The following is a 21,244-nucleotide window of genomic DNA, read 5'->3' on the forward strand; positions in this document are numbered from 1 at the left end:
GTTTTTCTATTATTTGTTTTGTATTTTTATGAACGATTTTGTCATTTTTTGGTGTATTTTCAACAAAAAAAATCACTCTCCTAAGAAGCTCTAAGAAGAATGATGGAAATGGATGGGGTCCTTCAAAAGTTAGAATGGGAAATGTTATGAACCAATCAAATCTTTTTTTTTCAGGTCACATGGGGTCCGCTCACCCTGCGCATAGGCAGCATGCACCCAACGCGACTTCGCGAAATTGCATTTAAAAGTAAAATAAGTTTATTACAAGTAAAAAAATAATATTTTTATGAATAGCTTAGATAATGTCTTGCCCTAATATGTATATTAAAGACATATATATATAATTTTAGACATTAAAAAAATGTGCGTGTGTTGTGCACCCACCACGTCAAACAAGTATATTATGTCACGCGGAAGCGAGCAGGCATCGCGTACAGTAATGCGCATGTGTCGCGAATGTGCGGGAGCTGGAGTCGCGTACCGGCCGCATAGCGATTGCGCACATCTCAGAAAATACGCACCCGCCGCACACCCTACGCGGATCCTTCAGAACATCTCCAAATTGGCAGCTAGGTTCCTCATAGTGATCGAGAAAGGTACGCTTTGGGTAAAAAAAACAATAAAGAAAATAATATAAATATATTTAAATAAAAATATAAAACAAAAAAAAACAATATTTCAGTTTTATTTCCATTTATATTAAAAATATATAATGTAATTTAAAAAATAAAATATGTAAAAATAAACAGTTAAAAAACTGTAGAAAATCAGTATAAAAAAATACATATAACTATTATTACATTTAAAAATTATCATTTAAAATCCTTTGAAATTCACTGAGAAAAACATAGGTTTCAGGGCTGTTATAGTTAGCTGGACATTTCACTCATACAAAACCATTAAAATTTCTCCGTTATAGTTAGTTCTGCTAACTATACCTCGCGAGCCCGCAATCCACTGCTGATGATGTCACATATTACATCATTCATGACATGGTCATTGACATCACTGATGACATCACTGATGACAACTCGAATGACATCACTGATGACATCATCCACATGACAATCAGACACACCTCATCATATACTAGTATAACCTTTCACCGCTCACTGTAAAATACAGAGTACCATAATTGAATCCATTGACACACCGATACAAGTTTCTAAAATCCCACTCAGTGATTCCTAGATCTACACACACATTTAATCACTTACCTATAGATTCACTCATGCATGCTGTCAATGATCAATAGAACACTATCAAATATACTTATATATCTATATCGACATTACACACTAGCACACATCCTATTCACTTATGCAGTCATCCTATTCACTTATGCAAACAATAGATCATACTTACATTTAGTCAGCTACACACTTATACAAACACCACTTCATTTATTCATATAGATAGTAAATCATACTTAGTGTGTTATAAAATCACTATTACAAGTATACAGTTATCCATACAGTCACTCATACAATCACTGAGTCTTATGTATACTTATTTATATACAACTGTCACATACACTGCCTTTTATTTTTCTAGTTTGTTGGACATGTACCATTGAGAGATATATTTGCTCATCACCACAGCCATAAAGATATTCACTCACCCAAACAACTGTTATAACATGCAGTCTTAACCTCATATACCTACTTAATCAACTATTCACACATCTTTGGGCAGTCACACACCCCCCACCGAACCACACACACATTCACTCTCCCATACAAATACTCAGTTAACTAATCAATAACTAATATAGACTTTCACATAGCTAGTAACCAACTGGTGCAGCAGTTTACACAACAACAGACAAAGTGATACCGATATTCACACAGTTTAGTCACTATTCAATATATTTAGTGAGACACTATACATTAGTCAAGTAAACAGTCAATCACACTGCTACTAAATCCTCCATCCAGATAGTTATATATCCACTCATTCTTCAATGCAGATTGTTAAATATATAATATATTTTTAAATAACGAACCAAACCACATTCACTGGATGGTGTCATCAGTGATGTCATCAGTGATGTCATTTGAGATGTCATCAGTGATGTCACTGACCATGTCATGAATGATGTAATATGTGACACCATCAGCAGTGGATTGTGCGTGTGCGAGTTATAGTTAGTAGAACTAACTATAACGGAGGAATTTCAATGGTTTTGTACGAGTGAAATGTCCAGCTAACTATAACAGCCCTGAAACCTATGGTTTTTTCAGTGAATTTCTAAAGGTTTTTTAAATGCTAATTCCTAAATATAATATGTCTGAAACCTATGGTTTTTTCAGTGAATATATATATATATATATATATGATGTAGAAGTTCTGTTAGTTCATTGCACCCCATCGCGTTAGATGGGGCAACAGCATACCCAGCTCCCCATTTCCTGATTTTTGTGTGAGCTATTTCACTACATAGAACAAACCCTCATTATTTCACTGCTCCTTCTCCACTTAATAGAACCACAGTGCAGCAAATGTCTTAATTAACACATTTCTGCAACCAGAGATCATGAAAATCGCAACTCGGTCCCTTTTCCAAACTGATTCCCCATCCTACAGTCTCAAAAACGTGAGCAGTTGAAGCCACATTCATTAACGACTAACCTAACCTTATCAGGAATTTAGGTGTAATGATAATAAAAAGGATTTCAGTTGCAACTATGGTCTATATGTCAGACATTAACCACTAATTTTATTAAGAATTATGGTGTTACAATTAAATAATTTTCTGGAGGAGCTAAGGTTGTAGGGCAGACATTCATCTGCTTAGCTTGGTACTTAAAATTATGACAAAGAAATCCAGTTCTAGGTTTCTCATCATTCTTCATGTTCCCTGTCCAAACCCATTGATAACTTTGATTTAATTTCGCACATTTGCTCCTTCATTGTCACTCGCCCAGCAGAGGTGTCTGCAGCATTGTCCTAGTTGCTCAGACATTGGGTTGGTCCCACGACTGCCCAATGAAGTCATTCTGCAGTGTAGGGGACCTGGCAAAGATGAGAAAAAAGTCTGGAGTAAGTTGAGCCTGGGGCCCTGAGAAGGAGGCGAGTCTGGGAGAGACCTGGGCTGGAGACTTGATGGCAGACCAGAGACCGATGAGGAGGTTGGCCCTGGATTGGATTGACCCCCTGACCCCTTGTGGAGGCTGGGGACAATGACAGACCCCAGAGGACTCGGCAGCAGGACCTGACTGCAGCCCGTAGTCTTGCTGACATCGGCGCCAAGATAGCAGCAATGGGGTAGGTGGATGGCCTTCCTTTGCCGCTGGCACGCCGGAGGCAGTAACGATATGGGGTGGCCCAGTCATGGCTGGTGGGCTCCCTGGAGGAGAGGCTGCTCCCTTGAAGTCATGTGAGTGGGGTCACCAACCAGCGATGACTGGAGGGGGTCCCGAGCCAACTGGCTGTATGGTGGCGCAGCCTGGACACCCTTTGAACAGATGACGAAAGTGACTGCTGCTCCCTCTCTTTCCTAGTGGAAGGGGAAGTAATGGATACTCTACCTGGTCCGACATCACTGAGGAGAGAGGCTCATAAAAGGGAATTTACCACCTGTGTCTAGAGGCCCTCAAAGGGAGGCGGCGATTAGAGGCTGGGCTGGGCTACATGTTGGGACTACCCTCAGGGGCCTGACTGGGCTCAGACTGCTTTTGGGGGCCAAGACTGGGTGGGGTGTGATGGGTCCTGGAACTGTAGCTGAGCCCCTGTTGTGTTGGGAAGTGAGTTTTCTGCCAGGCCTGGGCTCTGGGTCTGCATGGAGTAGGGGAGACTGTGCCCATCGTGCCCATACCCTAAGTGATACATATATGGCCGAGACCCTGCGATTTGGCACAGACTTATGTCAGTGTAGAATGGTGGGTAAGGGGGCCCAGTCCAGGGTGGATGCAGAGGCCTAGCGGGCTACTAAGGCCTAGCGGGCTACTAGGGTGGCTGCCGTGGCCAGCGTTCTGGTGCTGAGGAACAACTGGTGATGGCCTATCTTGCCTATAGCTATACTGCCACAATGGGGAAGGAGACCGGGGTATGACCTGCACAGTCCAAGAAAACCGACCAATACATGGTCTTGCGCCCTGAAGCACCACCATCGGATCGTGGGCTAGAGCAGAATACTGAGATCCAGGGGGATGGCTCCCATGGCGGCAGAGCTATTGGCCGCCATTCAGGGTTCCCTAGTGGCACTGGAGTGGAAAGATGGACCTAATGGCTGTTGGAATGAATCGTCAATGTATGGACCTACGAAAGATGGCAGACCGGACTACGACTGTAGATGATGCTGTTGATGTTCTTAAGAAAGAAGGTAAGTCACTGAGGGCCATGATGGCCAATCTCAAATGCAGTGCTACGTGCATGGAGTAGCACCTGGAGGAAGCTGAAGAGTGATCCAGTATACACCTAGTGGGCTTCACATAGCTAGGAGAGGGCCCCTCGGCAGAGCTATATCTGGAGGATTGCATCATGAACACGTTCAAACTCCAGCGCCTTCAAGTTTTTCACAATTGAAAGGGACCACAGGGGACTAGCGGTGTCTCCACGGTACGGGGGCAATGCTCAGAGCGATCATAGCCTGCCTTTTTAATCATCGACTGGGGCATTATACAGCAGTATGTGCATACTCATAGCCCCCTAGATATAAGACAAACAAATATTCATATATCTAGACTACACATGCAGGGTTCACAAACTGAGAAAGAACTGCCTGCCCATTAATTAATGGCTAAGAGATCGGAGTATACAGGACAGCTTGATGTTCCCTGCAAAGCTCAGAATACAGTACGAGGGCTGAGTTAATTTTTACGAATCCCCCACAGGAAATCATGGATTAGCAGGATACCCTGGGCCAGAAATAAGTCTCTGGATCACCCAGACAGAGGGGTAACCGTAACCGACCAGTCTTGCATTTTAGCAGGAATAAAAGCACTCACTTCCCTGGTGGTAAGAGGGAGACCAGAATCAAATGAAGGGGAATGGATCCTGGTTTGCCCACATGGAACCCTGAGGCCTGCCATGACAGAGTCGTCGGAAAACAGTGCATACTCGCAAATCTTGCTAGTGCCTGATACCATGAGTGACAGTATGGATGCTGGGTAGCCACACTGAGCCTTTTTCGGGGTCCTGCATATATATATTTAGGGGGCCCAGCTAGGGACGTTTGCTACCCAAATGGGGGACAGGGAACTATTGGACGAATGTTGGAATTTAAGTTTGTTGTGGTACCTGCTGTGCTGGTGGACACTGAAGCCTGAAGTGGAGAGGGGGTGATCTTAACTAGAACTCATGTTGTAGGGATGCACACATTTATAATCTCATATGTGCCTTAGTGGGCTGGTCCCCCTTGCAGGGTTTGGCAAGATTATTGGCCACCCGAATGATGAGGTCATTGTCTGCTGAGTATTGTCCATGGGTACGATTTTTGATGCTCAACAGTGGGAGATGGGTGAGGGCCTGTCCTCTGGTGTTTTGATGAGCACCTATATTGGTCTCGCAGCCTAAAGGGGACATGGTTCCTTGGCCTTTTAATACACTTAGAGTGTTCCTTAGTATGCACTAGTTGTGAGGCTGAGGGTGTGGGGCGGTGAGCAATGCCCTTTTGGCCGATGGTTGTGCCGAAAGGTGTCCTGTATATTCTGCCTGGGCCAGGGGGAGGAGGGGTCATTGGGGTTGTTTGGGGGAAATGTCATGTCCTGTTGATGTGTTTGGGTGGGTACTTATGCCGGATGACTCTTCAGTATTACACAAGGAAAACCTAGGGCCAGTGGGAGGGCCCTGATCCCTACAAGTACAAGTTCCTCGGATGGAACATCAGGGGGCTCAATAGGCCTGAAAGAAAGTGCAGAGTGCATGCCAATTTGAAAAGGTATGGGGTTTCAATCATATTTTTGCAGGAGCACCACATATGGGGAGATTGCATTGCCAGACTGCATGAAAAGTGGAGGGGATTGGTGTATGCCACACCTTATTCTGGATTTGTGCGAGGGGCCTCTATATGGATAGCCCCGGGGATCCCCTTCCGGAAGGTGCAAGTATGTGTTGACCCAGAACGGAGATATGTCACACTGTAAGGGACCTTGGACGCACATGAGGTCTATATTACTAACGTTTATGCTCCCAACACAGATTGTGGGGAATTCTTTTGAAAAGTGGTGATGGTGGCACAGCGGTTTCTGTCCGCAAAGACAATAATAGCTGACGACTTTAACTGTGTTTTAAATAGACATCTCTCCCCCAAGGCAGGGTACAAAACCTACCATGACTGAGGCTCTCAACAAGGCGATGGTGTGTATAGGGTTAATCGACATTTGGCAGGCCCAACACCAATGGATATGCACATACTCTTCTTACACACCACTAGCTAACATGTACAGCAGGTTAGAGTATCTCTTAATACAAATGAATGCAGCGCTGAGGGTGACTAAGGTGACGTACTTGGCAAAGTATCTCTCGGACCACTCACCCCTGCTGTTGACCTCCTCCTTGGCTATACCCAGGTTTCGGGTGCGCTGTGACAGATGAGGGCAGAGGACCTAACAGACCCATTCGACAGAGGTGTGATTGCCGAAGCCCTACTGGATTATTTTACCTATAATTACAAGAGCACCCTAAGTAGAATGATGAAATGGGATGTGATGAAGGTGGTGATCAAGGGAGTGTGTATGGCTACTTCCATGGGTATCCAGCAGATAATGGAGAGACTTGACCATACAGGAAGACAAATTGGCTGCACTGGAGTCAGCCCTCCCGCACAATCAGGGATTTTCCCAGGAGTGGGGCAGAGCTCGGAAAGAGGTTTACTCCTTCTGGGAAATATTGGAGAAACACATAGGACTCTCAAATAGGTGTCACTTCCATATGGAGGGTGGCAAAGCAGGGAGCACCTTGGCCAGGGTGATAAAGCAGGACCATTACATGCAACACATAATGGCAATCAGAGACTGGACAGGTCGGGAGGTATATGCTCAGCGAGCCATCAACGAGGTGCTGGCGGAACACCTCCAGGGGGAGTACACATCCCCTCTTGAGGTCCCTGTACCATCAGTCACAACCTACTGAGAGGCACTGGAGTGTCTAGATGGGGAGTAACAGACTCCTCTAGAAATGCCACTAACAAGATAGGAGATACTCATAGCAGTTGACTCCCTCAAGACAGCTAAGGCTCCGTGGGTGGGGGGCTGCCAGTAGAACTGTACAAGGTTTTCCCTGAGACACTGGCTGATATGCTATTGGAAGCCTTTCTGGGAGCCCTGATGTGGGGAAGGCTTACGGGCTCTCTGCGAAAGGCCCAGGTCATCTTGGTGCCAAAGCCAGAGAGAGACCCGCTGGGTACGCTTCTATCAGCCCCTTTCCATGTAAAATATAGATCAAACAAATTCTTAGCCATTTCTGGAAGCATGCCTGCTTTGGTATCTCCTGAACCTGGTCCATACCGTTCAGTCAGTGTTCATTCCACATAGGAATACCGTATGTAATCTGCGGCGGCTGGCCCATGACCTCCAGGCCCCTTGTCTGACCACGATCAATACGCTTTAGCCTTGCTAGACATAGAGCCGGCCTTTGACTCGGTGTGCTGAAGGTATGTATGCCATATATTGGAGAAATTGAGAGTGTCCCCAAATAGGCTGCCTGGGTTAAACTGTTACAAATGCAACCAATGGCGTGAGTGCGGACTGTGAACTATGTCTCCAAAGAGTTTCTATTGCAGAGAGGTATGCGACAAGGCTGCCCTATCCCCCTTGCTGTTCATCATGGCAATGGAGCCTGTGGATTGCTGCCTGTGTCAGGTATTACATGCCTGGGGGATACAGGTGGGCCATGTTGTGTTGCTATATGCGGATGACGCAATGATATATCTGCGTCAGACGGCTAGTTCGGCCCAAATCCTTCTATATGTCTTGAGGGAATTTGGGGAGCTCTCGAGGCTCCATGTCAACCAATCTAAATCGGCACTGTTCTCCATAGGCCAGCTAAAGGAGTGGATGTTAATTTACTGCAAAGGGTGGGGCTGTCCTGGTGAGCAGATAGCATACGATACTTTGGGCTACAAATTGCGCACAGTGTACAGCAGTGCCATGCTTCCTCCTTCCCTCCATTAAGTTCTGAAACACCTTGGAGCTGTCCCTGATGGGAAAAATAGCATTGATAAAAATGGTAGTGCTACCCCACTGTCTCTACGCACTGCAGGGCACACTGTACGAAATACTTAATGCAGTATTCCGAGAATAAGATCAGCTCCTGGTAGAGCTACTGTGGGCAGGGAAGCTGTGCATAGTGGTAATCTCCACACTTAAGTTAGAGTGGGACAAAGGAGGGATGTAGTTCCTGGACCTTGAATTGTACTATCTTGCAGCCTAGCTGCTGCAGGCAGTTCATTGGATCAATGAGGGAGACAATTTGGAAAACACTTTATTTGCAGGCACATACAGTGATACAGCTTTGAGGACACTCATGATGCCCTGCAATAGAGTCTCTGGTCCGATTAATGTGCCGACAGTGGGAAAGAGCAGATCAAGGAGTGCTCCATAGGGCGCCCTATGCAACTGAGTTGGAGATTTGGATAGGTAGACCTTTTGCGCTAATAGCTCTGACCATGGCCAGCGAGCAGAGGCAAGAAGTTGGGTGTAATACACTGAGTGACCTATACCTAAGCGATCGGTTCCTCACAATGTAGGATGCCTTTGAGACATTTGGCCTAGGGCGTGGACAGTTTCTTCACTATGCAAAAATGGCTGTCACGGCCAAGGATCTATGGCCGACATTCCTCGATACCCCAGAACCCACACAGATATTGGCAGCCCTGTTGAGCCTGGCTGGGAGCAGAGGCTTATTACATGAGCTAAACAAAGTGAGGAGCACAAACAAAGGATTGAGTGAGTCTAGAGAAGTTTTTTGCATAACCTAATGATTTTTAACAACATATATTTTTTGTACAACACAGTTCTTGACAGCAAACAATCATATGATACACACTACTCTTTCAAGTTTGCTTTTCATCAGTTTTATTAACAATCTTCCAAATAAGACAAGATGACATGTCCGAGATGACCAGCCTGTATGCAAAAAACTTCTCTAGACTCACTCAAGCCTCTTTGTTTGTACGTCTCACTTTGTTTAGCTCTTGTATAGGTTTGGATTTTTAGGGTTGATCCAAAAGAGTGAGCACAATTGAAAATATTTGGGACACACGGTGTGCAGGCGGAGGTATACCATAACTGTTGTGCTGTTGTATTAGACGCTCATTTCATGCCTATACTGTGCACTGCGGCCCCACCCTTGAAACTGGAGGAGACCTGGTAACAGTTTAGCGAGGAAACTATCACTGTCATGGAGTGAACTAGGATACATTTGTGTGTGCGAGTGATCAATTAATACATGATTTAAGCTCATTCAAATTAATATTATCCACACTGCATACCTCTCCTCCAAACAGTTACATACCATATATCCCACTAGAGACCCAGATTGTGTGTGCTAAAGAAGCAAACCTGCAGATTTATTCCATGTGGTCTGGACCTGCCCACTTGTTAAGAAATGATGGAGACCCCGACTGCGGCTCACCCGAGTGGAGAGACTAGTGAGGGCCAGGGGTAAAATGCTAATGCAGATGACTAAGGAATTGTGGGGCGGGGACTTAGCCTGCACTGAGGAAGGAGGTGAGACAAGGCTCCACTCAATAGCCACGACAATACATAGTGGGGCTCATTTTGATAGCTTACGAGCCCTTCAGAAGTGCAATCTGTGTAACTGATCAAGCACAAGGGGCTAGGGGAGGGTGTGTGTGAAGGGGGAATAATTTTGTAGATTGTTTACTTGATTTTTTTAGTCTGTTACATAAGTGATATGCATTGTATCCCCCAGGGTCGGCAGGTTGATCTAGAGGGTTGTATTTCAATAATCAGAGAGGGCAGTGTACCCCATCGATTGTATGCTGCTGCGTGATATGGTTGGATATATCTTGTATTGTATATCACAGAAATGCTAATAAAAATTAGTTAAATAAAAACAGTAATAAAGTGAAAATACAACACTAGACTAAACTAGAGAAAATGTTAATAAATAAAATGACACCAAAACAAATTAAATCCAATCAGTAGACCTGGAGTAAAAAAAAATTTGTTTTAAGTTAAAAATATAATCTAAAAGATCAATGCTCTAATCACGGGTTTCTGGTCGCTCAAGACTGACGTGAATTCAAAAGTTAAGACCAATCGCGATGGAGTGAAGTCCGGATACACAAGATAGATTGGACCCAGTTGCAGCTTACCTTCAGACTATGAAGTAATTGTGAGAAAAAGTAGAGTTCAGCAGGGCAAGCAGTATGATGTAGCCGAGGAGAAAGATGAGCCATCGTCATCACCGGGGAATGCTGGACGAAGACTCAGTGAAGCCGTCAAAAATGGTGGGAAGAAGGTCTGAGTGGGAAAAGCCAGATTTCCAGGCCGAGGAGGACGGCATTATCAGTGGAAAACCTTTTGCCAGTGAAGATTTTTACCTTTGGACTCAAACAACATTTTGGAATTTGAAAGCCCCCAGAAGGACAAAGCTGCAAGCTGTAGTGAAGAAGCCTCCATGAGGCAAATGCCGATGTTAAGAGATCCCACTAAACAGAATTTGCTGCTGCGGAGAAGAACATAGTAGGAGCTACAGCAAAGTCAGGCCGACGGACAATGCACCTTGGGCAGTTTGGCTCATAGGTAGGTCCCGGTTTCCGGTCAATTCTTCTGGCACTTTTTGATGAAAACTTTTCTACCAGCACATATTAAGTTCCCAGTGGAAAAGGGTTTCTCTAACCCTGACACCTTATGCCTACACTTCTTATAGCAGCATCAAAACCTTTGTACGTATACAGTTTATGTACCAAAGTGGCAAGTTTAGTCAAAATCTGTTGGCCTTAGCTGGTACAGTGGTCAGAAACACCAGATGTCCTGTGTGACTAATATGGGAAACCACAGACTCTTTTTTATTTAGAAGCATGGTTACAGCAGATCATTAGATACTGGATTGCAGGGCTTGCTGTGGTGACTGAACAATTTTGCATCTGTATGGAAGTCTGAGTCTTATCCTCCCTCTGGACTATCGCTAAGCTGTTGTGGTCTGAGGTCGCCCATGCAAAGAGCACACCTGGAGCACAAGTACAAGGCCTAAGCCAGATTCTTAAAGATAAAAAATGTGAGTGAGGTATCACACAAGGTTTATATTCCTTGCTGACTATCCTCTGCTGCAATGGGGCAGGTTAAAAAATGTGACTCTCTTGCTCCAACACATAATAAACCAGTCTGCCACTCCTCAATTGGTTCCTCATCTATGATATTTATTTCCCCTTTCAAGCATCTAGGCTGTTTGGCTCCTAGTCACAGAAAGATTGCTTTCCAAGAGGAAGCTTTTACTTATGCTTGCATGTGTATTTAGTTTGAATCTGCCTTATTGCCAGCCGGAGTGTCTTGTTTCTGTTTGGCGTTCCATGTTCCTTTCAGGAATGCATTGTTACCATCTTGTCCAGCCGCTTCAGTAGGATGTTTCCATACTGTTTAGCCAATTAGTAATGCTAGTGTGTGCAGTTACGTAATTACACGTGTAAGTTTCCCACAATGTATATCACCGTATGCATGCGCACATATAATATGTTGGGTGTTCACAATGGAGAATGCAGAAAGTGACGGATGGAACGCTTGAACTAAAATCGGTCACTGGTAATTACTCAGGGCCTCATCCCAATATATCATTCATCTACCATGATACCTCAGATTAGACCCAGCCTTAAGCAAATCCACCTTGGTCCCACTCAAATAGGAATAGTCCACCCTCAATTGGTGAACATGACCTCACTGAACCAGAACACAAGTAACCAAAGACGGGATTATTGCTGCTTAGATTTATTCAGTCAGGATGCAGCTTGCTTCCATTGGTATGGGATCCATGTCTCTGCATAGGATTCAAGCTGAAACCTTCTGACGAGGCCCAAACAGGCTGAAACCAGTCTAGGGTTGCGTGTGCTCTCTTCTGGAGGGAGCCTCTATCCATCAACTTGTTTGTTGTGGTTAAGATTTAGTGTTCACAGAGACATATACACACAATGAATGTGAAATGAATGCAAAAAAAGGCATGCATATGTCCTTTTTAGGTTGAGCCTGGGCAGCGCATGCGCTTCTCTGAGAGCCATGCTGTATTGGAGTATGGACTTAAAGCCCCGTCCACTCTCCGCCCATGTTTGTTATTGGCTTGTGTCATTGTTCTTTGTAAATACTGGCTTCTGATTCTTTAATAGGCTTGTTAGTCCCTCCTTAGTACTGCCTCGTCTCCAGCTGTGACCTCCCATGAGGACAGGCCCTTTTACTTCAGTTTTTACACGGTACGACTTATTTACTCTGTAAGCACTATTTTCTTTAATCGTTTCTCCTACTGCAGGCATTACATGCTTTCCTGCAACATTCAGCGCATTCAGCGCGCCATGCAGGCTTTCATTGGGTGCTTTTACATAGAAAAGCATTTGTTTGTCAACTTGACAAACAAATGCTTTTTTTGGTAAAAGCACCCCATACTGCTTTCACATTAATAGCGGCTGCAGACCTTTCTTTAGCCACAGCTCGTCTAAAGAAAGTGGTGTGGCCTCTATTCATGTGAAAATTCAGCATGGGGCACTTGTAAACAACAAGCTTTGGCAATCCAATAGGTCTTGCATTTTAGAAACTTTGACCTATTGGTATTGTAAATGACAATGCCTTTTATTATTGCAGGGTTTTTAAACACACTTAAAAGGCATTGTCATTTACAATGCCAATAGCTCAATCTCGCAATTGCGAGACCTATTGCATTGCAAATGCTTGTTATACAAATATATAGATGTGTTTTCCACTGAAATCAGATTTATGCATGTGCAAGTGCGTGGTCTTACTTGTGTGTGTAGACCTTTTTTTATCCCTGAAATGGAGAAGGACACCCACACCCAAATTACTTGAGCCTAACAGGCTTCAGTAGGTCCCATTGGTTATCTAATCGAGATCTCAAAATATGGTACTACCAGCTATAACTCCACCATTGCGCCTGCAACATTAACACTTTCTTTGCATCCACACTCCTCTCCAACTCAGCTTTGACTTATGAATACCGAAGGTGTTACAGAAGGCCGTTCATAGGTATCGGGTTGAACGCCCACTATGTCCTCCATGAGATTGATGTTATTCTGATCCATGCGATGATGAAACAAAAGTATAACCATAAAATTAGTTCAGCTAGTCTGAGAATTTAGCTGCATGACCTCACCCAACCCTCTACACTCGCAGTTAAAATGTCTATTCTTAAACTTCACCTTTGCCTTTGCCAAGTTCTTGAAGGAGAGTTCCTCTGAGAAGGGTGAACTACTGCATGTGTTTTATCGCAAACCTGACACCCCCGTCCCCACAGAGCCCCTGACCGAGATCATCGAAAATAGAATGGAGATGAAATGCGTACTGTTGCTGAAGAAGCCATTCTATATATATATTTTTAGAAGGGGGCCCATTTTTTAGGGGGACGGGGCTTCATTGGTTGATGTCATTCCATATGGACTTGGAACACTAGTGGCACAAAAGTGCCAGCACTGTTCCAAGTCCATATGGAAGGACATCGACCAACAACTCATTACTCACTTATTGAGAAACAAAACAGCACACACAGATTAAAAATGAAGCATTCACCTTCCACTAGAGCTGCAGGCTCTTCCATATCTACAACTCTGGACACCCTTTTCAGTTGTGACTGACCTGAGATATTGGAGTCATGTTTTTGAGGGTCGCTTCCATCACTGGGTATCATTCTTTTTTTGTCCTCATTGTGCAATAAGATTAGGAATAGGAGGTGTCGGGGGGGTTCCTGGGGGGGGGGGGGGGCTCCTGATATCTATCTGTACCATCCCGGATCGTGGGGATATGTAGTGATCCGCCTCCTCTGGAGGGACTCCCTTTTACTACCAATCCTTTTAGCTCAGGGAGATCTCCATCTATGGCCAACAATGCAAGTCCCTTGCTTGCTGCCTTATTGCGGTATTGCTTACGGGAGCACCAACGATGTTTCAGACCTGTGTAGACTGTTTATGCTCCCAGATAGCCCAATAATTCGTTCTATTACCTTGCCTCCTGCCCCAATCTAGTTTATTTACCCTTTGAATAAAGGTTGGCCGCTCGTACTGAGTTTGTGGATCTGGAAAAATCCATTTAATACATATCTCACGTCTAGCTAATAGAATTAGTAAAAACAGAAGGTTTTTATGCTTGTTACTTAGAATGGAGAAACCATCATTATACAATGTAACCCCGAATATGACTAAATATGTGCTTACCTCTATTACTTGGCCCATTACATCAGTGAGGCTCTTACCCACTTTGTTCCAAAAACCGTGGAGTTGGGGGCAGTGCCGAAACATGTGTATATTGTCCACAATCTCTTCTCAGCACTTAGAGCAGCTTTTAGTTTTTGTTTATTTAATTTGGAGAGTCTTTTCAGCATCCAGTATGCTCTGTTGATGGTGTACAAATGATTTGTTCTGAGATATGTGGATTTAATAGTATACCAACACATAAACATAGATACTTGCCATGTTTCCTGTGCATCCAGCGATGGCAGCTCCTACCCCCAAATCTCCGTCGACAGAGTAAAAGAGTCTTCCCACGCTGCTATTAATGACCAATACCAAATAGAAACCTATTTTTTAAACATCTAATTTCCTTGTATTTTCCGGTCCAGGTCTTTGTTTCCTGTTTCATTCACGTCAAGGGATTTTGTCCAGCGAGTTAATTGGTAATATTTGAATTTTGCTGATGAACCTTTAGTACTATTTAAAAGTTGATTCCATTGCAATAACACATTTCCGTCCAATATTTGTCCCCATTTCTTTATGCCTCCTTTTTCCAGTGGGATAGCCAGAATGTCTTTCAGACACTCTGGGGTTCCTGGGGAAGCCCATATTGGTGCATATACGCTATAATATGGAATTTTCAATATTCTTCTAACTTGATACCATATTTTAGCTGCTGACCATAATACCTTAAGCTTTATCTTTATGAAGTACTTTGGGTGCCCACATTTATATAGATAGTGACTACCTTCTGTGTATGTCATTGCTTGTGAAAATATTGGATAGGTATGGTATTCTTTTAATAATACTCTCATGTTTTTAAGTTGGAAAGCTCTATAATATTCAAGTAGATAAGGACTCGCTATCCATCCTTGTTCTTAATCGTTAAAACTTTTTCCCCGCTATTCTTACTCCTTTTGAAGCCCATATAAAACTGCTCAACTCCCCTTGTAATTTAGCGAACCATTCTTTTCTAAACTCTACGGGGACCGTGTTAAAGATATACATAAACTTCGGGAGAATTGTCATTTTTAATATATTGGAGCGCCCTAAAAAACGACAGCGTGAGGCCCCCCATACTTTCAGCAAGCCCCTGACTTCTGAAAATACTTTTGCAAAGTTGATCAGGGCTATTTTATTAATACCCCTCACTATTTCCATACCTAAATAGCATATCCTTTCTTTCACTAGGGAGTTGTGGTTTTTATAGTTCCATTCCATTATTTCTGTTTTGGATTGGTTAACTATGTAACCTGATAATTTCCTGAAATGGCCTAGGATATTCTCTATAACCAGCATTGATTTTAAAACATTATTTGTGAAGATCATAAGATCATCGGCATATAGTGCCACCTTTTTTTCCCTCTCTTGATATTTTACGGGGAGTTATGTCTTGATTTTCCTTAAGGATACTGGCTAACGCTTTAATATAGAAATTGAACAGCAGGGGGGATAGGGGACATCCCTGTCTAGTGCCTCTATTAATATTTGTTTTCTGTCAAGTTACCATTTACTAGAACTCTAGCTGTTGGATGTATATACAGCGTTTTGACGGCCCCTATGAATACACTTCCCAAATTATATTTTCCAATACAGTATGGAGGAATGGCCAACTGACCCTATCGAAGGCCTTGGCTGCATTGAAAGTGATTATTGAGAGAGGGGCCTTCCCTAGAGTTGCAACATCGATTGCACTGATTAATTCATGTGTTAGTTCTTGGATCTGTTGCCCTTTAATAAATCCTTTTTGATCTTGGTGTATCAGCTGGTCAGATACTTGTCCCAACCTCCTTGCTAAAATTTGAGTATAGATTTTGTAATCGCTGTTCAACAGCGATATCGGTCTGTAGGACTCACATCTCTTGGGTCTTTCCCTGGTTTCAGTAGTATATTAATAGTGGCCTCATCCCAAGAATTCTGCAGTTCTTGTCCTTCTGTAAAAATGCCATTTAATAGTACTGTTAAGGGCAGCACAAAGGTCTCTTTTAATATAATGTATATTTCGTTGGGAATTGCATCGGGCCCACAGCTTTGCCTTTCTTTAGATTATCTATTGCATTTACCACCTCCCCCATTGTAATTTCAGCATTAATAGCCCCCTTTTGTTCTTGCCTCAGGGTTGGGAGTGTTATATCTTTTAGGTAGCTATTTAGCTGGTCTACTGATGGTCTTATCTCTTCTGAGTACAGGGTATCAAAGAATTTTCTAAATGCCTGCTCAATTTCTGCATCTTCTGAAGTGGGATCTATCTGATCTTCTGCCTGAATACTTGGGATCTTATTTCAAGTCTGTTCTCTTTTGGTTTTCCTTGCAGGCATTTTACCACATCCCTCTCCATACTCGAAGTAGGCCAATTTACTAACTTCCCATTTGACTGACTATGGCATCTAGGAATTCCGATAAGGCCCCCTTCTTTTCTTCCAATTTCTTCGCTATATCTTTAGCTTGTTGGGGGGTCATTTCCTCTGCTATTATCCTACCTAGGTTTTGTATTTGTACTTCATCTTCCAGTTGATCGATTCTATTCCTCATATCCTTATGCTTGAAAACCGCTAGGCTTAATAATTTCCCCCTGATAACAGCTTTATAAGTATCCCATGTCACCTGAGGAGAGGTTTCTTTTCCATTCAGTGTATAGAATTCTTCTGAATCCGTTCTCAATTTGTCCCTGATATTTGAGTCTGTTAGAATAGTACAATCCAGTGTCCATCTTGTGTTAGAAGGAAATTTATGCATAAAAATCTCCATTTGGACCGCTGAGTGGTCGGACAAGTGGGCTGGGAGACGCTTTACTTTCTTGTTTTTTTTATCAGACCCTTACCTACCAGAAAAAAGTCTATCCGGGAGGCATGCCCATGTTTCTTATTATGAAAGGTGAATTTGTCTTTCGTATCTCCTTTCAATTTCCAGAATATACCAACCCTAAATCCTTCAAGTAATACTCTAGCCATTCCCTCATTTTGGGTAATTTTAACGTCTTTCTTGTTGGTCTTCTATCCTCTCTCGAATTGATAATTAAATTGAAATCCCCGCCCAGTATAACTGGTGTTGGAAATTCCAATAAATGTGTATACAGGGCTTGTAGGGGGGAGGGATCGTCCACATTAGGGCCATAATATCCTGCCACTGTGTATACTTTATTATGTATTTTAACCTTTGCGGAGGCCCATCTCCCTTTTTTGTCTGTTTTTACTGTCTCTATCCTTACTTTGACTGATTTTTTAAATAATATTGCCACTCCCTTAATACAATCTTCTTGTTCAGTGCAAATGTATCTATCCACCCATTTTTGTTCTTGATTATATCTGGCCATTCTTCTTTCAATAAATGAGTTTCCTGCAATGTTATGATGTCACTATTTACCGTTTTCAAATTCTCCATAATTTTCTGCCTTCTATTTCTAACTCTGAGGCCATTCACATTACATGAGAGTATCTTAATTGACATTGACCTTTTTTGGGTCAAAGCAGAGATTGCTCCGCCAATCTATTGGTCTAATTCTCCAGAAATGTGCACAAATCAGACTTTTTTTTTCTCCCCTTCTGTTCCCTCACCCCATGCATGCTTTTTTAAAACTGGTTTCATGTCTCAGCCTCATTTCTTACCCCACCCAGTCTCCCTGGGAAAAATATCCCCTCTTCTCCTCTGGGCGACACATTTAACCCTTTTGAGCACACTGCTCTCCAGACTGCTCTTTATACATTTTTTACTGTTGATGTTTTTTCATCTGTTCTATGAGTGACGCCACTTCCTTAGGGTCTCTTATATTGTGCATCTCATTTCTCCACATGATTCATAAGTTGGCCGGGAAGCGCATTTGGATCATTGCCCCCAAGGATCTTACCTCCTGCACTAGCTCCCATTCCCTATCCTGAGTAGCCTTGGAAATGTCGGATCAGCCGTTGCAGGCCCCCAGGAGGTTGGGGGATGGGGTTGCACATGGGGAGTACCTATGATACCCCCCTGCATTGGCAAGGACAAGGTGCCCAGCACCGCGCGGTGCCTGTCAACTTGTGCATGCCAATGTACAATCTGCATTCCCAGCATTGTGGCGGGCGGTGCTGTGAGCACCGCCCACCACAATGATGGGAATGGGGGATGCCACCACCACGGTGGCATCCTAATTGCAGTTGTGGGACCACCGCACCCCTGGCGGATGGTCCCGCATTCCGTTACGGTGGTGGGCGGACTTTGTCCGCCTGCCATTGTAATAGACCCCTCAGTCTTCTCCCTGAGGTTCTTATCATTTGTCTTCAAAGTTTCGATTTCTAATTGATTAGCCCCCACTTCTATTTCTACAGCCGTTAGGGATGTTTCGACTGTGGCCACCCGCTCCATTAAGATATTCATTTTGGCCTCTAGAGAACCACAATTCTCCTGTATCTTTGTTTGGTTCCTTTCAGATGTGGCAAAATTCACCCTCATCTCTCTCATTAGTGACTCAAACCATTTCTCCGTCGTTATTTGCACTCCTTCAGTATCTGGAACTCCCTTTCCATCACCCGGATGTCCCACTATATCTTGTGAGCTTTGTGCTTGGGTTATCTGGGATGATCCATCTGAAATGGTTTCTTCGCCTGAAACTTTTGTCGCTAAGACTTGATATCTGTTCATGGTAATGTTTCTTGTGCCCTTTAATTTCTCTTCTCTCTGGATTAAATGATAGGGCTTCCTTTTTGTTCATTTAACAGTTGATTAGATCTATCCTGCTCTTTATCTTAAAAAAGGATCTTAGGGAGGGTGTGACTTTTACCCTGGGGCCTGTTATTTGGTTTTGCGGTGTGTGGCAGGGGCAGCTTGGTGTTTGGTTTGAGTTTGTGGGTTTCCCTTTTTTTTTACCATTATGGGATTCAGTGCTGCGCTTCTTTTTACTGGCTCTCGCTAATTGTTGACCGTTAGTTTCATATTCCTAATACAATAGCTTATCCCCCTATGGTCAAACAGCCTTGATCTTGTATTTTCTAAGTTTTCAGGGGGGAACCTCTCTCCTCTTGCCTTGCCACTGCTACTGCCACTACCACTGCTTAGGAGTTGAACCTCAGCGTCCTGCCTTTCACTTTGGCCCCCACACTGTGCACCCCGCACTCATGCACGCCATTAGACCCGGCGACTCAGTTTTTGTAGGCTCAGGCGCTATCAGCGCCTTTTGGGGCTCCAAATCGCTCTGTGCACTTGTTGTTCTCCTATAGAGAACCGCCGTGTTCCTGCAGCGAAAAGACACTCGAGCTGCAATTTTCCGGCAGCTCCGACGAACCGCAACTGCCTCCGCCCACACTCCGCTGGTCAGGTCAGCCTGCTACATTCTCCGCGGTCCTGATGTCCCAAGGCTGCCTCCGTCCACTCCCCAGCGGGAGTGCTGCATCCACCGCAGTCACAACTCTTTGCTCCCTTACGCCGGGACCTGGGACAGCTTCCAAGGAAATCCGCATCAGGTAAAGCCACACAGTTTGAAATGATACACTGTTGGTTTCTGGTGGCGTATATTTATATCTGTAAATAAATTGAGCTATTTTATAAATATATGCCCCTGGAGAGCACCAGGCTTTTTAGCCAGCCACCATTTTTCCCCTTCCCCCTTCATTTGGTATCTTGCTCTGAGAAGTGGAAACTCCAGGTTGGGTTAAAGAATAGTGTTACCTGTGGAGACCGCCTCCACCTGCTCATTTTTGAATAAGCTCAAAGACAAGTGGGAGTGTGGCCTGGAATTATAGTGGGTGATGATGATCCAGCTGGGTGATGGGTCTGGATTATGTGTTGAGAAGGGATGGGACCCTTAAACAGAATGGTGGGTCCCACCTTCCTTGTTTTGAGGAGTGCCCAAAGAAACCTTTGAATTCCTCTGTATTTGCATCCATGTAGCATACTTTGTGCATTGTTTAGCGTTTATTGGGTTCATAAGTCATGGTGCTTGTCTTAATTCTTACCATATGGGACCATCTACCGGTGCTTTCCTGTAATGCACATTTGTTGAGCCTGCCCCCTGTCCAAATATAATTTAAGTGTGCTAGTTAACCTGCCCATCTGTGGCCCTCCGGTGCTTGAACTGACCAGGTGCACACTCATCAAAAACATAAATAGTAAATAAATATATATTTCTATCATACTTTACAGCATGGTAAAGGTTTTATATAGCATTGTATTGTTTTTCCTAAATGAAACATTTAAAATGCACAAATTAATCTAGACCACAAGTTCCTAAAGATTACTTCATTTCTTCCACAGCTCATCCGTTTCAGCAGATGGTACAGCAGTGCAAACCCTGATCCTCGACATCCCAGCAGTAGAAAGAGACGATTATGGAATTAAGTTTGTCTGTCATCTTCAAAGTTTGACTAGTACATCTAAGGCATACATTATGTTACAACCACCAGGTATGTCTTGCCTTCCCTCTAAAATGTTCTCTTGGGACAGGGGCGGAGCTACCAGGGGTGCAGCTGTTGTAATGCACCGGGGACCAGTGCTGGGGGTCCCAACTACAACAGCCGCTTGTGCACTGAGGTCGCCTACATAGCCATGATGGAGCTGCGAAGGAACTTTAAGTTTTTTTCGTTTTGTTAACATTTGCTGTTCGTTTGAAGACAGATGTCTAATGTCAGTCTAGTCTTCTTACAAATTGCTCCTTATTCTTTTGAAATGAAGACTGGTGTTTACTTTTCTTTCACTTACTGCAAAGTGTGAAGATTTTGTAAAGTGAACTATGTGAAAACCTTGCTGGTGTGAAAGGAGAGGCTGTAGGATTCTGTTTGCGTCGACGCACATCAGCATTTAAATACCTATAAATGAACTGTACCTATTTCAAAAGAAGTAAACAGGAAAGCACAAATTAAGATTTTTGTTTTCTAAATCAATAGTGTGATGGAAAAAAAGACTTTAATGGGGTCAAAACAAATTAAGACA

The 21,244-nt window shown here is 43.6% G+C and overlaps 1 protein-coding gene across 1 annotated transcript in view; it reads left to right on the forward strand.

Annotated features, from left to right (window-relative positions):
• LOC146805510 (interleukin-1 receptor type 1-like) overlaps window positions 1–21,244 on the forward strand; it is a 383,185-nt gene that overhangs the window by 267,732 nt on the left and 94,209 nt on the right. Inside the window, exon 8 of the mRNA XM_085620511.1 lies at window positions 20,570–20,718. Within this exon, the coding sequence (XP_085476637.1) occupies window positions 20,570–20,718 (149 nt within the window). The remainder of the gene's footprint in view (window positions 1–20,569; window positions 20,719–21,244) is intronic.

The sequence above is a fragment of the Triturus cristatus genome, chromosome 8 (assembly GCF_964204655.1).
Source record: "Triturus cristatus chromosome 8, aTriCri1.1, whole genome shotgun sequence".
NCBI classification, from domain to species: domain Eukaryota; kingdom Metazoa; phylum Chordata; class Amphibia; order Caudata; family Salamandridae; genus Triturus; species Triturus cristatus.